This window comes from Neodiprion lecontei, chromosome 4, assembly GCF_021901455.1.
Source record: "Neodiprion lecontei isolate iyNeoLeco1 chromosome 4, iyNeoLeco1.1, whole genome shotgun sequence".
In the NCBI taxonomy this organism is placed as follows: domain Eukaryota; kingdom Metazoa; phylum Arthropoda; class Insecta; order Hymenoptera; family Diprionidae; genus Neodiprion; species Neodiprion lecontei.
This window is the reverse complement of record NC_060263.1, coordinates 9449674-9474186: the sequence shown is the minus strand read 5'-3', so window position 1 is coordinate 9474186 and position 24513 is coordinate 9449674. Positions and strand designations below refer to the sequence as shown.

The 24513-nt window shown below is 39.1% G+C and overlaps 1 protein-coding gene across 3 annotated transcripts; it reads left to right on the top strand.

The window, feature by feature from the left end:
* Nucleotides 1–214: 214 nt before the first annotated feature.
* On the top strand, nt 215–9968 carry LOC107227461 (isovaleryl-CoA dehydrogenase, mitochondrial). Of its 3 annotated transcripts, none has more exons than XM_046736997.1 (9): nt 215–417; nt 3328–3417; nt 4099–4320; nt 6696–7023; nt 7127–7220; nt 7410–7500; nt 7714–7882; nt 8646–8843; nt 9745–9968. In XM_046736997.1, the coding sequence occupies exons 1-8, from the start codon at nt 376–378 to the stop codon at nt 8777–8779; spliced, it is 1170 nt and encodes a 389-aa protein (XP_046592953.1). In that variant the 5' UTR covers nt 215–375; the 3' UTR covers nt 8780–8843; nt 9745–9968. The 3 variants fall into 3 exon arrangements, with proteins under 3 accessions (XP_046592953.1, XP_046592952.1, XP_015524095.1); XM_046736996.1 differs by lacking the exon at nt 215–417 and adding an exon at nt 1419–1973 and having other exon boundaries at nt 8683–8843; XM_015668609.2 differs by lacking the exon at nt 215–417 and adding an exon at nt 1552–1973.
* The last annotated feature ends 14545 nt before the right edge of the window (nt 9969–24513 follow it).

Genomic DNA, 24513 nt, shown 5'->3' with positions numbered 1-24513 from the left:
ACGCAATGGGTTTTCTTACTGGAGCCATCGCAGACACAAACCGTTACTTTGACTCGGTAAATCTCAAATTTTTTACTTTTCACAAGCCACTCCAAACACTACCGTATGCAACGCTTGTGAAATCGTAATGTTTACGCGTTCACTACATCACTGTCATGGCGGCTGAAATGACGCGTTGACTGCAGCACCACCGTACAGTGGGTCTAGGACTTACAAGGGGACGGCCCGACAGTTGTGATCGAGTCCGGAGCGTCCTTTCTTGACAGTGTAGGGTTCGGTCCCAAGTGTCACCCCCTGCCACCGTTCACCCTAGTGTGCCCGCGTTTTCGAACAATCGATCAAAATAATTTCTTGTGCCGAGTTTGAGCCTCAAATATGACACGCCGTAACGACGAGCGCGATAGCCCAGCGGTTAAGGTGATTGGCTAGTACTTTGCTGATTGTACGTTCAAGTTCTGCTACCTGCACATTGATTGGCTTCGTCATTTTCAGGAAAACGATCCCGCGAATTTCAAAATTCACACCCTGACGAAATAGCATTCGTATGCGCAAGCAGTAACTTTCAACTCGGCAAATATTGATAATTTTGCTGTCAAAGTTCGCCGTTGACACCATGCAACCTTATAAACCATAACCGCTGAACACCGAAATGAAGCGGGTTGCCCTATTTTCATACTCGGGGTGAATTTCCGCATCGGTCGTGTGGTCACACTAGACGGTAGCGATGCGCAGTGATGCGCGGCGCACCGCTGACATATTCTTAACCTGAAATTCGCGTATAACCATCGTTCGGTTCTCTCGTACACAATCTTGTGTCAACATTTTATTGCAATCAATTACGGCACTCCTGAGAAAATGGGGATTTCTGATTTTTGCGCAACAAAACTGTACGAAACAAGCCATAAACAACAATTTTTTTTTTTTCGACACTTTTCATTGGAAAAGAAGAGGGTATAGGTTTATCAGTAGAAAGAAATGAAAAGAAGTTTTAGAAAATTTCTCTTTATGAGAAACAAAAAATCTTGTAAAAACTTTTTTAATTAAATAAATAAACTAGGAAAAATATAATCGTTCACTAAGAAAATAGAGAGGACGAATTATACGTTTGTCGCTAGAACGTTGAAATTCGATTCATTTCTGGTAGAACCGGAAGCTCAAATTAAACGGCCCATGGCAATTTTTCATGCCCATCATGAATGGAAACTTACACTTTTTCCTAATGAACGATTATATTTTTCCGAGTTTATTTATTCATTTAATCACATGTTGAGAAAATTCAGGTGTTTAACGAAAAAAATTTGTTTTAGGTCTGTATTTAAAAAAAAATTTTTTTTTTTTGTTTGTTCCTACTGATAAACCTATACTTTTTCCTTACTGACGAAAAGTGTCACGAAACAAACAGTTTTTATGACTTATCTTACATCACCCAAGGTGATTAACAGTAAATGAAGGAAGCTTTTCAATTGAATTCCTCATAAGAATACCAGGAAATTAATTAAATGACGTTTTTTGCAAAAAAAAAAATCATGTGTTTTACAGTTGTACGAAGTAAGAAATAATATTCACAAAATTATTCTCTTTCGGGTAATACTACAGCATTCTATGGGTGAAAAAAAAAATGGAGTCATAGGTTTCGTTCGGTGGTTGTGACAAACTGGAATTCTCCGTACACACAAGTACTTTGAAATTACGTCATACCCTTCGTTACGTCGTATGAGATAAATTCGACACAGTGTAATCAGTCTTATCGCAAGTCATTTACGGCTCACAGTTTGCTCACGAAGCATGCGAGTCAGCGGTACTGTAGATTAAGTGAAATAATTCCGTTTAATATGGCTATCAATGCAGTTTGTAAGGATTTTTTAAAAGTTACGAACTATTTTTGCAAATTATCAAAATACAATACACGTTTTTTATCAAAATATTATCCAATTGACGAACATATTTTCGGTCTCACCAATCAACAACAAGAGGTACGTTTACACTTGAGCATAAAATAATTCGAGCGCATATCGTGACCTAACCGTGACCTGCGCATCGACTTCTAAATTATGCAAAGGCCGATGATCAGACGATATTGGACTGGAATATGTGTCTGAATCAAACAGAATTCCTTATGCTACGTGAAATTGTAATGAAGCAACTAAGTAGATAAGGAAAAGCAAATAAACTTGACTTACAATTAGTCTATTTCGTCATGTTTGAACGTAACTCATGGATCGCCAAATATAATATTCTTGATAGTATATGTGGAGTAAAAAATTTGCATTAAAAATCAAACAATACCAGTTCAAAACTTATGACTCAATTTATTATAATTATAATTGTACGCATCATTACAGTTGCTGATTTTTAAAAACTGTTAATACGTTTTAAAGAAAACAGAAGAAAGAAATCAGCTAAAGTCTGTGGACTTTAACAGTGTATATTAATGTTTAAAATATTATACATATTATAATATCAACCAATGCACCCACTAATATGCACGACATTGTATAAATTAAGGAGTAACGCTACTGTAGAAACCTAAAAATTTGACAATTTTTTATTTTTGTTCTCTTGATGGTTGCAAAAGTAATGAGATAATAGTTCTTAAGGGAGTTATTGGGCATACATTTAACTATGTAGGGATTCGTCAATTGGGGTCAATAAATGACGTAATGTCCATTTCGCATTTTGTTTAAATTTAGGTTAAAGTTCAACGACAAATTCCTACATGGTTATCATTTCTGGGTCATGAACTTCAAATCGCATACATTTAAGTATAATACAAAAAATTATTATCAACAAGTATTTAGAATTGGCGAAACTAGAGCCATTCTCGCGAGACATGCGGCTCGCAGTGTAACTGGTGCAAAATTGAATCTGAAAATAAATTAAAAAACCATTTAATTTACATAGCTACACAAATAAGTGCCCGCTTCTGGTCGATAATTGAATATTTCCATTGAAATACTCACGAATTACACAATGATGGAAATTTTTTAAATCCCCTGGGCATTTCTGTAGCTAATAATATATAGATTCAGTGATTTTTAAAATTTTTTTCCAGATTCAAATTTGCACCTGTTATACTGTGTGCCGCAGAATTCAATACGACTCACGAGAATGGCTCCAGTATTGCTATTTTTTAATACACGTGGATAGTGATTTTTTGTATTATACTTAAACATATAGCTAATAACTTTTTTAAATGTTATCTTATTACTTTTTCTTCCATCAAAAAAAAAAAAAAAAAGTGATCAAAAAGTGCTTTCCTTTGGTTTTTACAGTCGTTTTATAGAGGTACCTTAACTAATGTGAGCTTTCGTTTGTGTCTACAAATAGCTACGCACTCTAGCTTTCAACTTTGCACAAAAGGAACTTGCGCCGAAGGCAGCTGAGATTGACGAGCAAAATTCATTTGCTGAACTCAGGGTGAGTAATCAAATACTGTGAAAACTCATCTACCAAGAAAAACAAGCCGGAAGGACTGTTTTTTCGCAATACTTTTCATCATCATGAAAAGGGAAGAGTCTGTCAGTCTGTGGGACAAATTTCCGCAATGATCTGAAAAATGGCGGAATGAAAAAAAAAATATTGAAAAACCAAAAATTTACAGCGTTTTTTAAAATAAATATATAAACTGGGAACATCGTAATCGTTTGTTCAGAAAAACTAATGAGGAGGAAAAAGTACAGATTTGTCGAGAAACATTGAAAATCGATTCATTTCCGGTAAAACCAGAAGTTCAAATTAAACGGGACATAGTCATTTTGCATGCCCATCATTTCATTGTAAAATCCTGTGAGTTTTAGATTTTTCCATCGAGTCTTATCCGAGATCATTGCGGGAGTATATCGGACAGATCGTCATTTTTATTAAAAACCTGTCTTTCGGATTCTAAAGGTTCGAAAATATAAAGATTCGTTGAAATTAGAAAAAGTGATTTTCGACCGAAATCAATGCATTTCTTCTATCACCAAAGGTGATAAAAGTTAAAAATAATTATTTCACCGCATTGTTAGGGAAGCCTAACAGATTACAGAATGAATCGTTTGTTTCCATTTGTAAGGTATATTTTCAAATGCTTTAATTTGTTCCTCAATAACGATTCAGGAGTTTTGGAAGGACTTGGGAAAATTGGGTCTGTTGGGGATCACGGCTAAAGAATGTTACGGTGGTACCGGAGGTGGATACCTTGACCACATAGTTATCATGGAGGAATTGAGCAGAGCTTCTTCGGCGATAGCGCTCAGTTATGGAGCCCACTCAAATTTGTGCTTGAACCAGATCCACAGAAATGGTACCGAGGAGCAAAAGCAAAAGTATCTACCCAAAGTAAGGACACATTATAAGCGTACGGTTGCAAGTTATGAAGGTTTTCTATGACGGGAAAAACGAGAGTGTATGTTGTATAATAGTATAAATTACGAACCAGAAACGCAGATTATTTAAAGTTATTTTTGTCTTATTTTGATGTGTGCTATAATTTTCTAACCTTTTGTTTTTACTAAGGTGCTATAACCTTTATGATGGAAAACTGAATAACTGCTAATGAAGTGGACATAAATACAGGTTCATTGAGGATGTTTGGTTTTTACTAATCCTTATTTTTTTGAATGGTTTTTTTTTCTTTTTGCTTCTCAAAGCTCTCGGTAATTCACAGTTCACGAATACGGGTCGCATTCATTACTTTTACTATCAAAAACCTTGTGCCAAGTACATTGAAATGGAAACTCCGGATATCAATTTAATTTACAGCTTTCAAACTACAAAATTCAAAAGATTCAGTAGAATCTCGCGCCAAGTACATGATTAAAACGTGTAAGAAGGGAATAAAGTCGACTTTTATTTCTGTGTTATATATAGGACTTTAGTTCTGACTCAACTCTAGCAACATTATTGATTTAAAAAGAGGGACGCGACATATCTTTCGCAATATTGGGTGTAACATTGAGAACGTAGATTAGTAGTGAAATAACTCATTTTCACAAATGTATACAATTAGTATATATGGGTGTTGGTCAGCGGGAACTGGGGCGAGGGAGTGGGTCCAAAGCTGTAGGCTCTGTTAAAAAACATACATATATCTGATATGTTATTAAATAGAGAGAATGGGTCATTGAATATTACACAATCATGGAATATCAATATCTATTCTGACACGTAAACCCTTCTTTAATCAAATTTCAAGGAATGTAATAAATTTCAACTTTGTTCATCGAAATGTTACAAGTTTGTTGAGAACTTTCAAAATTTGGGATTAAAATTCATTATATCAAATTCTTTTATTTGTGCATAAATGTGATCATTTTATCAGTTTGAATACTACGGTATTATTGAAAGTTTATAGCAATACATATGGCCGGTTTTGACAAGTTTTTGAATTCCTACCCGCCTCCCAACAACGTTCAATACACGTAACGAAAAAGAGAGAAAACTGAAAAAACAATTTGCGGTATATTGTAACGGACAGCTAATCGAGGTCACCATCGACATCAGCAATGCCCATACATACAAAAAATCACAACAACAACAAACGGTGACCGACGCCTCGTTGACAACACTGACTCGAAGATCCTCCGGAAAGGTCATGAATAAGGAGGAGACGACGACGATTCAGCGGGATGGGAAATCGGGGCGAGTATAAATAGGAGAACCGCGGAGAACATCGTCGGCAGTTAACCGACATAGTGCCAAACTGACTCACAAGTTAGGGATAGACTTTGTAAAAGAGCGGTTGTCCGGCAAAACGCCGAACTGTCTTATCCAGGTTTTTGATAGCGAAGTGTTCCTCGTCTGGAGCTTCAGCAAATTGTGATACGGAACTTCAAGCAAAGCGCTTAGTTCCGACTTAGAGATATATGAGTTTAAGTAGAATCCACGATAGCACGGGATGTCTAAAGCGATAGGAATTATTTCATAAGAGCTTAGAATATAAAATTTAAGCCATGAAAACAACCAGGAGCAGAACCTAGAAATTCTTGCAATATTATTTTATTGTATATTTTTTGTTTGTTAATTTTCACGGTTAGCTTTTAGAATTTAGATAGTTTGAGCACTTAGCGCAACACTGTAATGATTTCTTTCAACTGAAACTTACTTTGGTTGATTACCACAAACTTGTACAACGAGTCTGTTTCTCTGTCCTAAACGGTTTGTTTATTCAGAATTTCACCTTGTGTCAAAACCCGACAGGCAGCCAAGGTTGTCCCTGGTCTGCAGGATCGGCATTGTATTTGGGTGATCAACCCAAAACTAGAAGTAGGAAGGCGACTCTGTTTACTCCGAGTTCGCAGTCAGAAGGGAGCACCGGGAAACCCGTGACTCCAAGCAGGTGACAGACCCCTCAGTCTCTTGTCTCCGATCGGTAGCAAAAGCGACACAGTTCTTGTCTTACGTAAGGGAACATAAGAAGGACGCGCTTGTTCATAAACCACGGCGGTCCGTATAGCTAATTGATTCAGGGTGTTTTTGCGTCGGAAAGACCGACCTTCCGTTTGTCCATCAGAGGGAGTCCTTTATATCATCCATATTCACCTTAATTTCAGGGGTTAAGGCAAAAGAACTACACAATACGGAGGTTTTCTCATAGGTAAAAACCTCAAGAAAACCGCACATGTTATAATATATAGTATATATTAAATATATATTATATATAATTCATTCTCAGATTCTACTCTACTTAACCACAGTTTTATTGCGGCTTCCAGTTGTGTAGCGGCGAACATGTAGGTGCCTTGGCGATGTCGGAATCAGGATCAGGCTCTGATGTAGTGTCAATGAAGCTACGTGCAGAAAAGAAGGGCGACTACTACATTTTGAACGGAAATAAATTTTGGATTACTAACGGGCCGGATGCAGATACGTTGGTCGTTTACGGAAGGACGAATTTCACCACTGAAAAACCACAACATGGAATAACTGCGTTTATCATCGAAAAGGAAATGGAAGGCTTCAGTACTGCCCCAAAGTTGAACAAGCTGGGAATGCGAGGATCAAATACAGCCGAAATAGTATTCGAAAACTGCAAAGTTCCTAGTAATTATTACATTCTCAACATTTTATCGCATAAAGTGTTCAAAATATACAAATGCAAAAAAAAAAAATTCCTACTCGAAATTATTCTTATATTTTTCCACAGCTAGCAATATTCTCGGCGAATTAAATAAAGGGATTTACGTACTGTTCAGTGGACTCGACCTAGAACGCTTGGTACTTGCAGCTGGACCTGTCGGGTAAGAAATGATCACTAACAAGTCTGTACATCTATGTCATACAGCCAACATTCGGAGCATAACATAAGCAATCATTTTCTAAAAAATCCAAAGATCTCTTTTTTGTTATTACAAGGTTAGAAAAAAAAACATTATTGCAAAATATTCAAATTAACAATTTCTTTTTTAAGAATTGATTCTTTCATATAGGATTATGCAAGCGTGCTGTGACATTGCTTTTGAATATGCGCATAACAGAAAGCAATTTGGGCAACGAATTGGCGAGTTTCAATTTATTCAGGTCAGTAACATAAAAATTAATGAAAATCTTCTAAAGTCTCAGTCAGATATTTTAATAAATTCCTCTTGTAACATGCACACATTTGATGGTGTTTGTTGCTTTCCTCATTGTTTTTTTTTTCGTTCTTTATTGTGAACAAAAAAAACAATACTGTAGCACATCTCTAAATTAATGTATCGTTTCTGCGCTGTTATCACTTGATAATTTTTATAGGGGAAAATTGCAGATATGTACACCAGCCTGAGCACAAGCAGAAGTTACTTATATTCAGTAGGACGAGCTTGTGATTCAGGTCACGTAAACCGAAAAGACTGTGCAGGCGTGATTTTATACTGCGCGGAAAGAGCAACGCAAGTTGCTTTAGATGCGGTACAAATTCTTGGTAATTTTTTTATTTATTTCACTATCAACGATCAGATGAACCCAACTTCGCTAGTCCTCGCAACTCATTCAGATGATGTTTTCCAAATAAAGCTTTCGCACGGAAAACCAGTGCTCGGTCTTGTGTCTGAAATTTGACTCATTATAAATTAACGAAAGAATTTCAAGCACTTATCAAATTCTGTACCTTCATGTAGATTTCAAAACCAAACCACAAAACTATGCATTCTCTTGGATTTTGGGCTAAAAGTAGTCAACGAAAGAAAGGTATAGAGATACACATGAATACGAAATTGTGTGATGATTTTATAACAACTGAAGCAGATTATAATATTCTCAGCGAAAATAATTAGTAGGACAATACATTTAAGAATACGTTATTGCCATCATCCCAGATAACGAAGCATGTCTGTTCAAAAAGTCTGCTTCGCTTGCTGCGATTATTGTTGCGTTTGTACCAAAAATTTGCGCGGAACAATTTTTGTGCAGCAAATCTACAGTAATAATTATTTGCTATTTTGATTCACAGGAAGACATGCTTGCATTTACCAGATTTTTTGTTTTCAGCTTTTGCTTAGAATGATTTGCTTGAATTTTGATAGCTGTTTTAGCTGTATAGCTGAATTTTAATACTTTGCTGTAATATTAATAGCAATGCTTTATAACCATTGATGTCTTTTTGTTGTAAAATTTGCACGCGCGTTGTTATCTGGGATGTGGATGCAAGCTTACACGTAATACAATTTTGGAAACAATTGCAACAGGTGGAAATGGATATATAAATGATTATCCGACCGGTAGGCTGCTACGTGATGCTAAACTGTATGAAATCGGGGCTGGCACAAGTGAAGTACGGAGAATGGTAATTGCCAGATCCATCACCGAAGAATACTCCTAGGCTTATTCAAGATTATAGATGTTCACTGTCATTGTTCAGCACGGAAATTGTGGCTCACAACAAGGTATACATCGAACACTTAATTAAGAGTCACAACGTTACCTTTCCATTTTTGCGATACCTGTATATACCTACAAGTGATTTACGTGAAGTGAGTTCTCGGTCATTAGAATTTACATTAGTTAGGGATGGAACTATATTTTGGGCGTTGTAACCGTCATTTTATTTGGCGTAAGATAACATTTGTTATGCAGTGAGCATCGAAAATCAGTGTAAGGCTTGAATAAAATCACTAGTGTCATGTTATATGCACTGTAAAGAATGATTGTGAGTTTACTACATATTGACTGTACAAAAGAGTTGCAAATTTACAAATTCGGTGCAGCGACGTAAATTAATATGTATTTGTCTTAGACATACAGCGAAAATTTTGGGTTTTATTAAAATTTATAGGAAAAACACAAAAAAGGAATTTGAATTTACTAAACTGTGTAGTAAATTTATTGTATTTGTAAATGGAACAAACAGTAGATTTATGGTGAATTCACCGTTTAGTATCCGAATAAAACTTCCAATACCGTGTAGGACGTTCCATACAGAAATTTATAACACTGTAGTTTTGCGCCAAAGGTCCAATGCATCTGACAAATATTGTAACAAGTAATGGTTGATGCAACACCTGCTTGGAAAGTTTTATTTTCGAAATCTGTGGAGCCTGCGTACATGCTCCATTTTCGAATAGTGCTATTAGGCAATGTTGGGGCGTGCGCATAACTGAAATGCTGTATTTACCAAACTAGAGCCTACTTTAGCACATCCACATTTCCAAATAATTGAATTTGATACATTATAGCATTGAGAATAAGTTTCCTGCGCCCAATTTTATGTATTGTTAGTGGCACCTTAAATATTTCTTAAATCGAATTTTCCTTCACGGATCTTACTAAAAATACTATGTGTTACAGGTGCAGATGAGCGGTATCTGACTCGTGTGATTACAGTACTTGCCGTGGCTTATACTGCATTTATCACACTACACTTATCGCCAATTGCCCACTTTCTGCAGATGTAACACAGCACATCATTTTTACAACACCTGTAAATGGAGGTTTAATTTCAGAATAATTTTTAAAAAACTCAGAAGTATTATAAACAACTGGTATTCAAATAAATACGTGTTTCAAGTAAATGTCTATACAGTCGCAGTAAAGTAAGCACCACTGATCTCTATAGGCTCACTCTGGGCCACCATTTACATTATGTATTTTACCAACAACTATCCATATAGTTGTTCGAAGTAACATGTTTATATCCAGAGAAAACGATGTATACAGTGTTGAAAAAAACCTCACCTACACGGAAAATATGTTTATTAAACAAGTTCATCAAACTCCCACTCAAATATGGGGGTACTGATCTGTACTGTACACTGGATAGGGTAGGCACGGTCTTTTTCCCACCGCTAGCTGTAACGATAGGAAACTCGAAGCGTGTGGCAATTTGACGCATTATGGCGGTAAATTTGAACAGTAGTAGCTGAACTACGCGTATTATATTAGCCCTCAAAGTTGAGTAATTAATAGTTTGGATCGTATTAATTTATAATCATTATCTATAAACATAATTTGATGTAAAGGAATCCAATCTGACACGCATTTGTACGTATTTATGATCAAATTATTTTAACGAATGCATGGTAAATTTCAGTGTGGGGAAATGGAATACTAGACTAAACAGAATGTTAGTTTTTCAATTATATAAAATTAGTGTTATTGAGAAAAAAAAATTTCAATCATATGAAATTATTGTTGTTAAAAAAGAAAAATTGCATTTTCACCACGATCTTTTACCGCAGTAACAGCAGGCCATAACCATTTTGATACACTGTTCTTTTCATCTTCTTTATTCCTCTCTAGCCATTACACGCATCGTAACGGTTGTGGCCAAGAAGGAAGAGGGGAGGAGACATGGGATGGCTATTAAAATAAAGCCTTCTGAAATTTAAAAACAAAACTCGGAAACTAGTTTTACAGTTAAAGAGTTCTCGTGCTAAACATTGTTGAGGCTGGTTGAGACGATGGTTGAGGTTACATTACTTACCGTACATGGTCTAAATATTGTTACAAAGGGTGAAATCACCCCTTTTGCCCCCTCTTTAATGATCTAGTAGTCGGCATAGATAAAAGACGTTTATAAACCTCTTATGTCTTTAAAAAGAATAAGGTTGCTGCGCCAACCGATATTATTGTAAAAACAGTCTTGTTTCAGACTTTAAACAAGAAACACGTATATTGCATTAAAAGCATTTATCACGATATTTTTGTTCACGCCTTTGATTCGATAATAAGTAAACTCGCGGATCCATATTTTATTAACGTAACGCCTAAAACGTTACATTGGTGTCAGAAGCGGGATCTTGAGTTCTTATTAATTGAATCAACTCAGTGCGCGAACTTTAATTATGAGTAGCAGTCGTTTGACGCGCTCACGAAGAAGAGAAAGTAGCGGAGAAGAACCTTTTGTTATGGAGAATCCGCGGGTCCCTGAAACAATTCCATCGCCTTCAGTGAACCCTCTTCCAATTCCTTCGACAATCTCTCAAATTGATCTGCTGAAGATCATGTCTCAACAGCAAGAGGCTGCTGAGCGCCAACAACAGCAACTTCTTCAGCTGCTTCTTGATCAACAAGAGCAGCGAAAAAGAGAACAGGAACAACAGCTGGAACAGCGCAGGCTTGATAGAGAAGCACAAGAACGATCCGAAACTAGTCTACACGAACTGTTCCGGACGACTGTGGCAGCTCTTCAGGCTGTTCATCAGGTGAATGGCTCAGGAGAACCGGCTGTCACTCCACGAGGTTCCAGAGTCGTTACGCCGCTTCTCTCTCCTGTTCCTTCTCCTGTTCCCGTTTCCGCTGTTCGACAGGTCCAACATCCAGGTCGAACCCAGGATGTTCCTGAATCAAGGTCTGTGCCTTTTATTAGGAGAGTAGATGAATCTCCAATTAGTAGAATGAGAGTAAATAATGAGGCTGGTTTTTCCGAGTCTTTGCCTCAAGTTCGACCTCAATATTCTCATTTTAATCAATTAAATAATTCAGGATTTCCTGAGGTTGCTTCTCAGATTAATGAGAAGCCTCTTTATCCTTTAAAACCGCCAATTTTTGACGGAAAAATTCCATGGGCAGATTATGAACGCCAGTTTAATACAATTGCTAAACATAATCAGTGGGACTCCGCCATGAGGGCCCACAGTCTTGCCTCCTGTCTTCGAACGCCGGCTTTGAATGTTTTAACGGCGTTGTCTGAGGAAGAAATCTCTGATTATGAAAAACTTAGTTCTGCATTAAAGTTGAGGTACGGAAATGACCACTTAACAAAACTGTACACAGCACAATTACAGACGAGAAGACAAGGACGGGACGAAGACCTTGCGTCTCTTAGTCAGGACATTGAACGGCTTTCTCGTATAGCTTTGCCGGATCACGAGCCGTCTCGTAACTTATTAGCAACGCAAGCTTTTTTGAATTAAAATGGCCGTTGGAACGTCGGGCCTCACTTCTCTGCGGGAGGCAACCGCCAAAGCCCTCGAGGTGGAGGCAATGAGAAAGCAATATTTTGGGTTAAGCAAACTTCGTCGGATTGAGGTGTCTGAAAACACCTCAGGAAGACAGAGTTTTGAATACTCGGAGGAGCCAAAACCTCAAAATTATAAAAATAGAAATAACGGTAACAATTTTAAATCAAGAAATCGAGGTTCTTTTCAAAACCGTCGAAACGAGCGTATAAATAAAAACGTGGTCGTGACAAGTCAAACTAGCTTGACTTGTATATATTGTAAAAAAACAGGCCACGACGCCAATCATTGTTTTCTAATTAAAAAAATTAGTGGAAAACCGATGCAAGGCTCGAATCCAAATTCTTATAATTGGCGTAAGAAAAATATAGAAAAAGGGGAAGCAGATCCTCAATCGAGTTCTTCAACAGGAACTCACCCAAAAAACTAATTTCAGATGATTTGTCGGGGCGAAAATCATCGCAGATTGTTAGTAGTGAAAGCCCTCTTAGAGAACAGTTTTTAATTAGAAGTCTACGACAGTCTGGTCTTTACGCGCGCGGTACTGTAAATGGCGTCGATTGTCTGTGGGTAATAGACACGGGCGCGGAAGTAACCGTAGTTCGATCGGATCTCTTTAAATCCGATGACCAGATTGTTCCCTCTTTTTCTCTGCGAACAGCCACTGGAGAGACGACTCCGGTTTTGAGACAGGCTACTGTCCAAATTAACCTTTTTGGGTGTATCGACTCTCCACATAAGGTTTTTATAGCAGATATAGAGGATGAAGGTATTTTGGGAATAGACTTTCTTACAGCTCATAACTGTGTTATCTCGACTAAGAGAAATTCACTAGCTTCAAACAATCGTGAAATAACTCTTTGTACGAATAGGAATGGAATTTATTGGACCCCTCCTAGAATTCGAGAAATAGAACTTTCGGAGGATGATTTGCAACAACATTTTCCTTTACACTTACAGAGCCTTGTTCAGAAATCTTCGATTTCGTTAAATTCAGCTCAGGTAGAATCGTTTAAATCTCTTTTACTAGAATTTATAGATTCTTTCGCCAAAGATAGTGGTGATAAGGGCCGATGTACTTCTGTCAAGCACAAGATCGACGTCGGAGAGAGTTCACCAATTAAACAAGCTCCTCGAAGACTCGCTCTCAACGCCCGAGAAGAGGTGAAGAAGCTTGTGGAAGACATGCTAAAGAACGATGTGATTGAACCATCGTCTAGTCCCTGGGCCTCACCAATCGTCCTTGTCAACAAAAAGGACGGATCCAAACGATTTTGTATCGATTACAGGAAGCTGAATGATATAACGAAGAAAGATTCTTACCCTCTACCCAGAATCGACGAGACACTCGACCTGATAGCTGGTGCAACTTGGTTCAGCACCATAGATCTTCAGAGCGGATACTGGCAGGTCGAAATGGATCCTCTAGATAAAGAAAAAACAGCTTTTGTTACGGGCTTAGGAGGATTATGGCAGTTCAAGGTTATGCCGTTTGGTTTGAGTAATGCCCCGGCTACCTTTGAACGAATGATGGAAGCTGTTCTCCATGGGCTCACGGGCAAAATATGCCTCGTTTATTTAGACGATATAATCATTTTTGGCAAGAACTTTGAAGAAGAAGTTCAAAATCTCAGACAAGTTTTCGCTAGGCTGAAGCAAGCAGGTCTGAAAATGAGCCCGAAAAAATGCCATCTGTTCCAGAAAGAAGTAGGCTTCCTCGGACATATCGTTTCAGCACAAGGTGTGAAGACCGACCCATCTAAAATAGAGAAGGTTTCTTCTTGGCCGACACCTAAGAATAAAGAACAAATTCAAAGCTTTTTAGGCCTTTGTACGTATTACAGAAGATTTGTAAAAGGTTTCGCTAGTATAGCTAAACCTCTCCATCATTTGACCGGAATCAAGATTCCTTTTGACTGGACCCCGGAATGCGAAGAGGCTTTCAAGAAATTAAAAGAAAATCTTATTTCTTCGCCGATTTTAGCTTATCCAGAGGTCGAAATTCCTTTTATTTTAGATACGGATGCATCTCTTTCAGGAATAGGCGGGGTTCTGTCACAGATTCAGGGAGGTCAAGAGAGAGTGATAAGCTATTTCAGCAGAGTTTTGAGTAAAACCGAGAGGAATTATTGTGTCACTCGTAGAGAGCTTTTAGCTGTTGTTAAGACCGTAGTACATTTTCACCATTATTTGTACGGCAGGAGATTTTTGATACGTACAGATCATGCTTCTCTCAGGTGGCTACTTTCGTTTAAATCTCCCGAAGGTCAGGTAGCTAGATGGTTAGAAAGGCTCGGTCAGTACGATTTTGATATTCGTCATCGAGCAGGAATTCATCATGGAAACGCCGATGCTCTCTCTCGAAGACCCTGCGAGGAAATGCCAGAGTGTAAACAGTGTGCACGATTAGAGAAAAATCGTGACCCCTCTCTTATAATACGGAAGATTTCTTTCGAAAATAACCAGGAGGAATGGAGAAAATCGCAGCAAGAAGACGACACTTTGAATCAAGTGAAGTCTTGGAAAGAAGCAGAAACTCGCCCGGACTGGCAGGATATATCTTTAGCCGAGCCAGATTTGAAAATTTATTGGGCTCAATGGGACTCTATTCTTTTAATTGATGGAATTTTATACCGAAAATGGGAATCTGCAGACTTGAAAGAAATCAGGTGGCAACTTTTGGTTCCCAGGTCACGAGTTCCAGAGATTCTTGCTCTTTATCATGATTCTCCTGCAGGCGGACACTTCGCTTCGAATAAAACTCTGGGCAGAATTCGCAACTTCTACTTTTGGCCCCGTTGCCGGATGGACGTTGAAGATTGGTGTCGAAGATGTCGAATCTGCACGGCAAAGAAAGGACCTCGAGCGAAGGGACAAAGCTCTCTTCAAATTTACAACGTGGGAGCTCCACTTGAAAGAATAGCGATGGATATTCTTGGACCTCTTCCGATAACCCATTCTGGAAATAAATATGCTTTGGTTATTGCTGATTATTTTACTAAGTGGCCAGAAGTGGTTCCTCTCGCTGATCAAGAAGCCTCTACTGTAGCACAGGCATTCGTTAAAGAATTTATTTGTAGACACGGAGTTCCTCTAGAACTTCATACTGATCAAGGCCGAAATTTTGAGTCGACCTTAATGAAAGAGGTTACTCAGATTTTAGGGGTTAGAAAAACTCGTACAACTCCTTTGCATCCGCAATCTGACGGCATGATAGAGCGTCTGAATCGGACTTTACTACAATATTTGTCGTCCTTCGTAGAGCAGAATCAGAGAGACTGGGACTCCTGGATCCCTTTCTTCCTCTTATCTTACAGATCTGCGATTCACGAGACGACGAAACAGACGCCAGCCCTCATGCTTACTGGAAGAAATCTTCGACTTCCGTCAGATTTGGAAAAAGGCCCTGTTCCTGTGCAAAGACAGCATCAAACAGATTATGCCTTTTTATTACAACAACGTTTAGAAGAAATTCATCACTTTGCTAGGAATAGAATTTCTATGGCTTCAGATAAATTAAAAACTCGTTATGATATTCGAGCCAGAGATTTAAAATTTAATCCTGGAGATTCTGTTTGGCTTTTTCAACCTCGAAGACAGAAAGGACGATGTCCAAAGCTACAAAGAAATTGGGAAGGCCCTTACTTAGTGGTTAACCGGATAAATGATGTTGTTTATAGAATCCGAAGATCTCCTCATTCGCGTCAGAAAGTGGTTCACTTGGATCGTCTTGCTCCTTTTGAAGAGGATCAACCTGGAACAGTCTCTCCAAGACCAGGGACATCCTTCGAGGTTAGATCTTCAAACGAACACCCTTGACGACTGTGATCGACTTGACCTTCTTTACAGTCAGTTATCGATTGAGAGAAGAATTTACCTTTCGGAATTCGTTTGAGTAAAACTCGACCGCTTACGATTATTATAGAAGGAAATATCGGATGCGGAAAAACAACTTTCACTAAGAGGTTTTTAGCAGATCGCCAGGTCTGTACACTTTTAGAACCTCTTGAAGAATATCGAAATGTAGTCGGAATTAATCTTTTAGATTTGATGTATCAGAACCCAGATCGTTATTGCTATTATTTTCAACATTTCGCTCAAATGGTTATGTTAGATAAACATCTGCAGACGACTTCATTGCCTGTAAAGGTGATGGAAAGATCGATATTTAGTAGCAATTGTTTTGTAGAAGCTCGTCGAAGGTTAGGTAATTTTCGCGACTTCGAATCTCATTTATTGACAAAAAATTTTGATCTTCTCATTCGCTCGTCTGAGCTCAGAGTAGATTTGATTGTTTATTTGCGAGTTTCCCCAGAAACTTCTTTCGCTCGAGTCAGTTCCCGTTCTCGTGAGGAAGAATCGAGTATTTCTTTAGAGCTACTCAGAACTATCCATGAGGTTCATGAAGATTGGTTAGTAAAACAAACCTTTTCTTCTTTATCCGCTCCTGTTTTGGTTATCAATGCAGAATCCACAGCCGACCAAGTTTATTCTAATTTTTGTCTTGCAATGATACACGGACAAAGTTAAACCTTTGAATTTAATATTGGAAAAATTTTATTCTTAAAAAATTTACATTAAACTATATTAAGGGGAAAAGGCGAGAAATGTTTAAAATCTTCTTAATTTCTTCTTTGACATTTTCGCATCCCTCGCACCCTTCCGTTTTCTTTACTATATCGAATAGACTCTGTTTACAAGAGCGACAAAGCACTTTTTCTTTCAAAAAGCTCACATGGAGAGAGACCTCTTGAAGGAGAAATTCGGGTCTAGAACTAAAAAGAAATGATTGAAACAAAAAAAAAAAAAAAAAAATTATTTTCTTATAATTTATTTATGTTATTCGAGATGATGTACTCACTGTGACTCAAAGCAGCTTAGGCAAAGCAAGCCGCTTCTTCCTTTTACGGAAACGGCATTCAGCTGGCCGCAAGACATCTCCCTCCAAAGAGAGTTAAAATAGTTAGACCTTTCCATTTCACTAAGGTCGTCCGAATTTTCGAGAGAAAATACTTTTAGCAGCATAGCTGCATTCGTCGAAGTATGTTCTTTTGCATCCATGTCTTGTCTGTCTTTAACGACTACTTTTCTTATAATGATTTGTTATTTCTGCGTTGCTAATCAATTTGAAATTTGTTTTCTTCGATTGTTTCTTTCTAGAAACTTCTTCTCTGGAATCGAGTTTTGTGTCGGATAGGCTTTGGTTTAAGGAATAATGTGAAATGAGCCACGATTATTTTTCGAGGTCGATGAGCGATTGCTTGATTTTCACATTTTATTAACCTTAAGTGTCAGTTTTTGTGAGCACTTTTTCAGGTTATTTGACACAGCCCTTTCCTTCCAATCTTCCCCGATTCCTGAGGATGACTGGTGGTTTTATTTTGAAGAAGGACGCAGAAATAATTCAGATAAGATCGTTTCTTTTCTTTTGAATACATATTCAATTTATTTTATTGAAGTATTCTCCCAAATTCACTTAGTGAATTTGAATTGTTTTACCATCACTCACATTTGTCCTTCCAAAACTCTAGGGTGAACTATTTCTAAAGAAGTCACCCCACGATTTCCTTATTTCATATGAAGAGAAGTCTGTTTTCGTCTTATTTGGTCCTGGAATTGTCGGTTCCCTGTTCGATGTTTTCATCCGAACTTGTTTCGGAGGGATCCTTCATGAAGAAGATTGAATTTCTTCCCGACATCAATCTGGGCCGTTGCGGATAACTTTGAATTCATGAAGCCACATAACACTTAATAACACTAACCTTTATAAAACATGGCACATAAATTTTTGAGATTATTTAACGCTCAACTATCTGCTCAAGGTTTTCTGTGGTTTACCTTGAGACTGTGGGCAAATGCCAGATAGTAAAAAAGGGAGTTTTTAAATTTTTAGAGCCACAGCTCCAACTCACCTTTGAGCACTGACTACTGGATCACCTTTATAATTGTTTTATCTTTCCCGAGTCGGGACGACTCTTTTCCTCGGGGGGGAGTAGTGTTACAAAGGGTGAAATCACCCCTTTTGCCCCCTCTTTAATGATCTAGTAGTCGGCATAGATAAAAGACGTTTATAAACCTCTTATGTCTTTAAAAAGAATAAGGTTGCTGCGCCAACCGATATTATTGTAAAAACAGTCTTGTTTCAGACTTTAAACAAGAAACACGTATATTGCATTAAAAGCATTTATCACGATATTTTTGTTCACGCCTTTGATTCGATAATAAGTAAACTCGCGGATCCATATTTTATTAACGTAACGCCTAAAACGTTACAATATACTCATTTGTTTCTTGCCATGAATTTTGTTCTGTAAACGCACGTATAAAAGAATGTGTAATCATTTTTTCAGTAATATTAAAATTTTAGTACGCGTGTAACGACTTCAAATTTCCAATGCAACATACGATATCAGCGCTGCGGGCGGCCCTATCGGTACTACAAACTTTCGATCAGAATGTGGTCCACCTTTGCCATCGGAAAGAGTCCGGAATTATGTCTCCTTCCCTCTTCCTTCCTAGTTGTCAAGCAACGACGTACACAAGATCTTACAATACAAAAGAAGCACGACCCGGTGATTTCCCGTTGCAATTCAATTTGGCTTACAGGAATATACTGTAACGTTTGAAGACGTTGCAAAATAAATATGGATTCGCGAGCTTATTTAGTGAGTCAAATTAAAGGCGCAAATAAAATGTTATGGAAAAGCTTTGATAGCAGAGAACGTGTTTCTAGTTTAAAGTATGAAACAAGACTGTTTTTGCAATAATGTTGGTTGACGCAGCAACCTTATTCTTTTTAAAGACATAAGAGGTTTGTAAACTTCTTTTATCTGTGATGACTACTAGATCATTAGAAGGGGGAAGACGGGTGATTTTACTCTTTGTAACAATACGATAACGAGGGATAATACAGGCCATACGATAAAAAAAAATCACAAGAATACGATTTTAAAGCGCTTTAATACCTTGACTGACGGTCTATTGCGAAATAACTTTGATGGCTGGCGTGGTGGTTAGTTTAGGACAGGATTAGAGAGGAGAAGGGGCGGAGAGCGGACGGAAGAGGAGGGGGGGGGAGGTTAGGATACCCCGCTAGGTGCGGGACCTCGGAGGTGCTGGGAGGAGGATGGCACGACGGGGTGAAGGACCAGGAGATGTGATGTGGGGAAGGCGAGGAAGGGATCGAGGAGGGGGAATGGGAGGTGGTGGGCTCCGGCAGGGTCCCACGATTTTTGACGGTGGTCGCGGAGGTCCCGCGTAGAGGCTACGCGAGATGGGTCTGGTAGGCTTCCGGACAACGCAAGCCTCTATAAGGCTGCGTTCGCTCGGACTTCAGGCGCGTGGGCCCGGAGCGGAGGTAACGAGAAAAGGGGGGTTGGTAACGGTGGAGAGAAAAAATATAAAGGAAAAAAAAAGAACAGAGGCAGAGAGCTGGCTTGGAGGGGGGGCAAGCCCGGGAGAGAGGAAGGTGGATAGGGAGAGGAAGATACAAGAGGAAAGAAAAAGGATTCTGAAAAGGACTGTTGGTTCGTTTTGCGATTCTCTTTATTTTTGGCTGGAGCCGAAGGCGTTGTGTAGTCGATGGTGTTTGGCAGTCGGAGTGTTTGCCGGAGCATGCCTGAGAGTTGTGATCCTATCCCGGCCGGCAGCCTTAGGCTTATAGACCGGCGCGGACCATGGAGAGGGGCTGGCCGGCAGAATGGCGGCGCGGGCATTTGCGCCGTGTATACGACTGTGCGTATTTTACATAAGATTATGTGCAAATTTGCTCTCGCCGGGTCCGTTCCCGCTTTTCGGGCCGGCTCTGGCACTTGAGCGTCGGGCTGAGTGTTGCGGGTAACAATTCCATACTACAATACACAATCTATCGATTTTAATAGGCTATATGCAAGCTAATAGCGGCCGCTAGAAACAACGAAACAAAGAACGTAGAAAGCGCAGTTCATTTTATAGAACGGGATACGCGCGCGATCTTGTCGGCTCGGCCCTGCACGGGACTGGCAAAGCGACGCTATCAAGAAGGCTGGAATAACTATTGAGAGGCGATAGAAATTTTTAGATGCCGAAAAGAATTTCTATTGTGACATATCGCATATCCGATCGGTATACGCCGGTATTAAACTGATCTCTATGCTAACTAGTTACGTTATCAATAACGGAATAATTTATTTTTACGGTAATCGGCGGGAGGTATCGTTAGAAGACACAATCCACACACACACGCGAAAAACGTTTACACCAGACAAAGGGATGATACAAAATAAAATTCAGGAGCGTTAAATAAATTAATTCGGGTACGAAAAACGGTATCTATGCAGAGAGAGCAGAAAGAAATAAGTATACAATATACCCAAAGATTGATAATGATGTTAGTGATAGGATAACCCTCACCAGTTATTGTCTTATTGCGAAAAGAGATTGCTGGTACGCTATTGTTCCTCAGTCTTACTCAAAATGTTGACTTATCAAAAGCGTTTTGCTTCAAAGTGATTTGAACGTATAATCCGGATTTGGCAAGGCGTCCAAAAGCATTTTTTTACAGTATAAACCCACTGTATCCATTTTTCAGCCACATCTGGATTATTTCTCAATGGGAATCTGTAGAAGAAAATAGTTAACCTATAAACTAACCCACCACCAGATTTTATCTAATCAAACTAAAATAACGATAAATAAATTGAAGTATCATACATAGCTTACATGTGAAAACTCTTTCACGAACTTTTACCGGTTCACGTTGAACAAATTACACAAACTCCCATTATCACGATAATAGTACGATTGTTATTGAGCAAAGCTTGTTTGTAAAACTGTTCCAAAATTTGAAATATTCGCGGCTGACAACGCGTGTCGCGCATTGAATTCGCGCGCTTTTGGGCTTAGTTAATGGCATCGTTTCTCGGTTCAATTGATTCAATTCGAAATTACGGCCAAAGCCTTATCTGCCATCTAGTTAATATATTGTTACAAAGGGTAAAATCACCCGTTTTACCTCCCTTTGTAATGATCTGGTTCCCACCTCGATGTTTTCACCCGAACCTGTTTCGATCGGTCAATCCTTCATGAAGAGGATTAGATTTCTTTTCGACATCGATCTGGACCGTTGCTGATGTCTTCAAATTCATGAAGATACTGTAACCAATATTTTTCATACAGTTGAGGGTAAAACGATAGAACGATAATTGGTTACCCTACGGCGCAGTCACTAACCTGAATAATTAGATAGAGAGAGAGGTACTAAGGGAGAAAGATACGATTGTTGGGCGCCAGACGCACATGCGTCAAAAATAGATAATTAGAGAAAAAGACAAAGGTAAAGGTAAAGGTAATAGATAAAGGTAAGGTCAGGTTCTACGACGGTTTTGCACAGTTCGCTCAGAGAGACAAGATAATGGTAGAGGGGCGGAGTCGAATCCAATAGATAAAATAAGAAACAGGTGAAGCAGGAATAATGTCAAATATATTAAGCAAGAAGCGATAAGTTTAATGACAAGCAAGTAGCTGAAGAGATTGCGATACAATTACGATAAATGCGATAATTAACAATATTTACAGCCAGAGAAAGGTTAAGCGAGAGAGTTAACAAATAACGGAACGTTTTCCGAATAAGCGGGAAATATGCGCAAGCTCGCGATACTAAAGGTAATGATTAACACGGTTTTATGATAGATAGGCAGAACAGAAAAAGATATACTGTACTTAAATTAAGCGGTAAGCAAATAAATCATAAAATATGAGAAGCGATTATAAACACATGCGAAATACAACAATTGTAATAGTTATCACATTACCAGAATGATCAGAAATAGGCAGACAGGGAATTATGAATTACAAGGTAAATTCAAGCGACAGGTCAAGTAGAAAATTAGCATAAAATATAGAGAATAACAGATAATACGTAGCCTCTAGTTTGCGGTAAGCGCGAGAGAGAGAGAGAGATAATATTCGGTACGATAAAAGGCAATTCAAGATAAGACAAACAATATTTAAGATAATTAATATGCAACGTACGGCAAACCAAATAGACTACGGACAACTACGATCAGCGATATTAGCGAAGAAAATAGTGAAAAAGATGTTATGCGATACGGCACAATACTCCAATGTCAAATGAACGACGAACGGGACCGCGCAGCGATATAAGATCGCTCCCGCGGTACTCTCACTAAGATACGATAATCAGCGATAATAGGTAAAGAGACAGATAGAAACTAATCAGAGAAAATATAACAAAATAGCAATGATCAATAGCTAAGATAAAAATTGATCCTTTAACGGAACGCGCTGCTAGACAGCGATATTAGACATTCAAATATTCCAGAAGAGAAAGATAATAAAATAAACAATAGTCACTACAATGCGTAAGTAATAGTCAACTAGTCGCGAAGTTACTTGCAATAAGGCAGAGAAAGGGACAAGATAAGAGATAAGAGAGAATAAGGTACGAGCCCAGGTGGCTCAAGCAGACCAACTGCAAGATAAAGAGAAAAGATACGAGCCCAATTGGCTCAAGCAGACCAACTGCAAGGTAAAGAGAGAAAGAGATAAAGGTAAAGGTACGATATATTGCAAGTAATCTCGTGGCTTCACAAAATAGAAAAGGAACCTCACTTACGTAAAAGAAGATATAGCAGATACTAGAGGATGCGGTACAATAGCGAGAAACTAAATACAGTGATAGCAGCAATGGCACTAAATATGACAATAGCACGTCTTTGCGATTCAGGAACTGAACGTAGAGTGACGAGATGAGCGATGATCCTGATTTTCGTCGAGCTGCTGTCACGTGATTCTTCCTAAAATTTGCGGTATTCTAATTGGACCAGCAGGTCGCGTGGCCTGGTCCACGGGTAGGCGGCGATAATCCCTCGCCGCTTGTTTTTCTTTTCCCTCGACGACAGGTATCGAGGTATCGGGACGTCGGAAGGTGGTTAGAGATGTTTTCCTTCAGCTATGCGGTATCGTTGGTGAGAGGGGGGGGTCGTACTGCTCATGTGTTGCGATATTGAGGTGTGCGGCAATATTACGTCACCGGTCCTTTGGACTTGCGATCGACTGTAACTCACTCCTTGCTTTACTGGTACTCCCCGTTGTAGCTATTTCGTCGGCGCTGCATCCCGGCCCTCGCTCATTGAAGCCCTCATGCCGGAACGATCTGGTGGTGATGGCCCTCAACCCGGATCCCCACACTAGATCCACCAGATCCACGTGGTCAGCATATCATTAGCCTATTCCACGCCGCAGTCCTTCGATAAGACGGTTCGTGAAGAGAAAACCGTCTTCCATTGGATAGTCAACGACTTAGTAGATGTTAGGGTCGGTTCAGCTCCAGGCTGATAAGTATCGTCGACGGGAGGCTTTGTTGTGTTTTTGACGCACAGCCCTGTACGCCGCCTGACGATGCATCCGAGCGGTAGAAGCATTCGTTCGTGGTTCGGCTCCTGGCCGATAAGTCTCAAATAGTTGGAGGTGCTGTTTGTGCATCACGCACGACCCTGTTCGACAACTAGATAGGCATCCATCGGGAGTGGTTTCAGCGGTATTCGTTCGTCTGTAGTCGGTTGTGGTCGATGTTGAGCTGGTACATGACCCCTGTCAGGCAGTGTCCTGTTGTCTTGACGCGAAGGTCTCGCAGATGGTTCTCGTAGAGCATTACAGAGTTAGAAAATAGCATACAATTAGCTTAGTAAAGAGAATTCAACTTAAAGATAATTAGTCGTTCATTTTTGGAGTATTGGCCTCAGACGTGCCTTCGTTATTTTTAGCGATATCTGTACCTAGGGGAATGCGATAATTAAACAAAGTGACGGGGTACGAAATACCACGTCACAACTCCCCCCTCCTTACGGAGGACCGAGGAGGTCCTTTGCCATTAGGAAACCATTATGTTGACTACTTACTTTTGCATGTGACTAGATGATCGTTAGAGATGTTAGAGATAGTTGCGATAGATAGGATCGAATTGAAAATCCATGCGATACTTGACTTAGCTGAGAGACTTTGGAGTACGGATTGCTGATTCTTGGCGAAACATAGTTTTCCAAGTTCTACTGTTGACCTGATCGGTTGTGAGTGAAGGAAGCGAAAGGATGAGCTAAATTTTTGCGAGAAGGTAGAAAGTTGATTGATTCGATTGCTTGGTTGAAGGGTGTTGTTG

Bases quoted from the DNA above. Each gene is read 5' to 3' on its own strand.
- LOC107227461 (XM_015668609.2), top strand. From the start codon at position 1,833: ATGGCTATCAATGCAGTTTGTAAGGATTTTTTAAAAGTTACGAACTAT. The intron at 3,418-4,098 runs GTGAGTAATCAA...ATAACGATTCAG, and splicing joins ATTCATTTGCTGAACTCAGG to GAGTTTTGGAAGGACTTGGG. The intron at 4,321-6,695 runs GTAAGGACACAT...TGCGGCTTCCAG, and splicing joins AGCAAAAGTATCTACCCAAA to TTGTGTAGCGGCGAACATGT.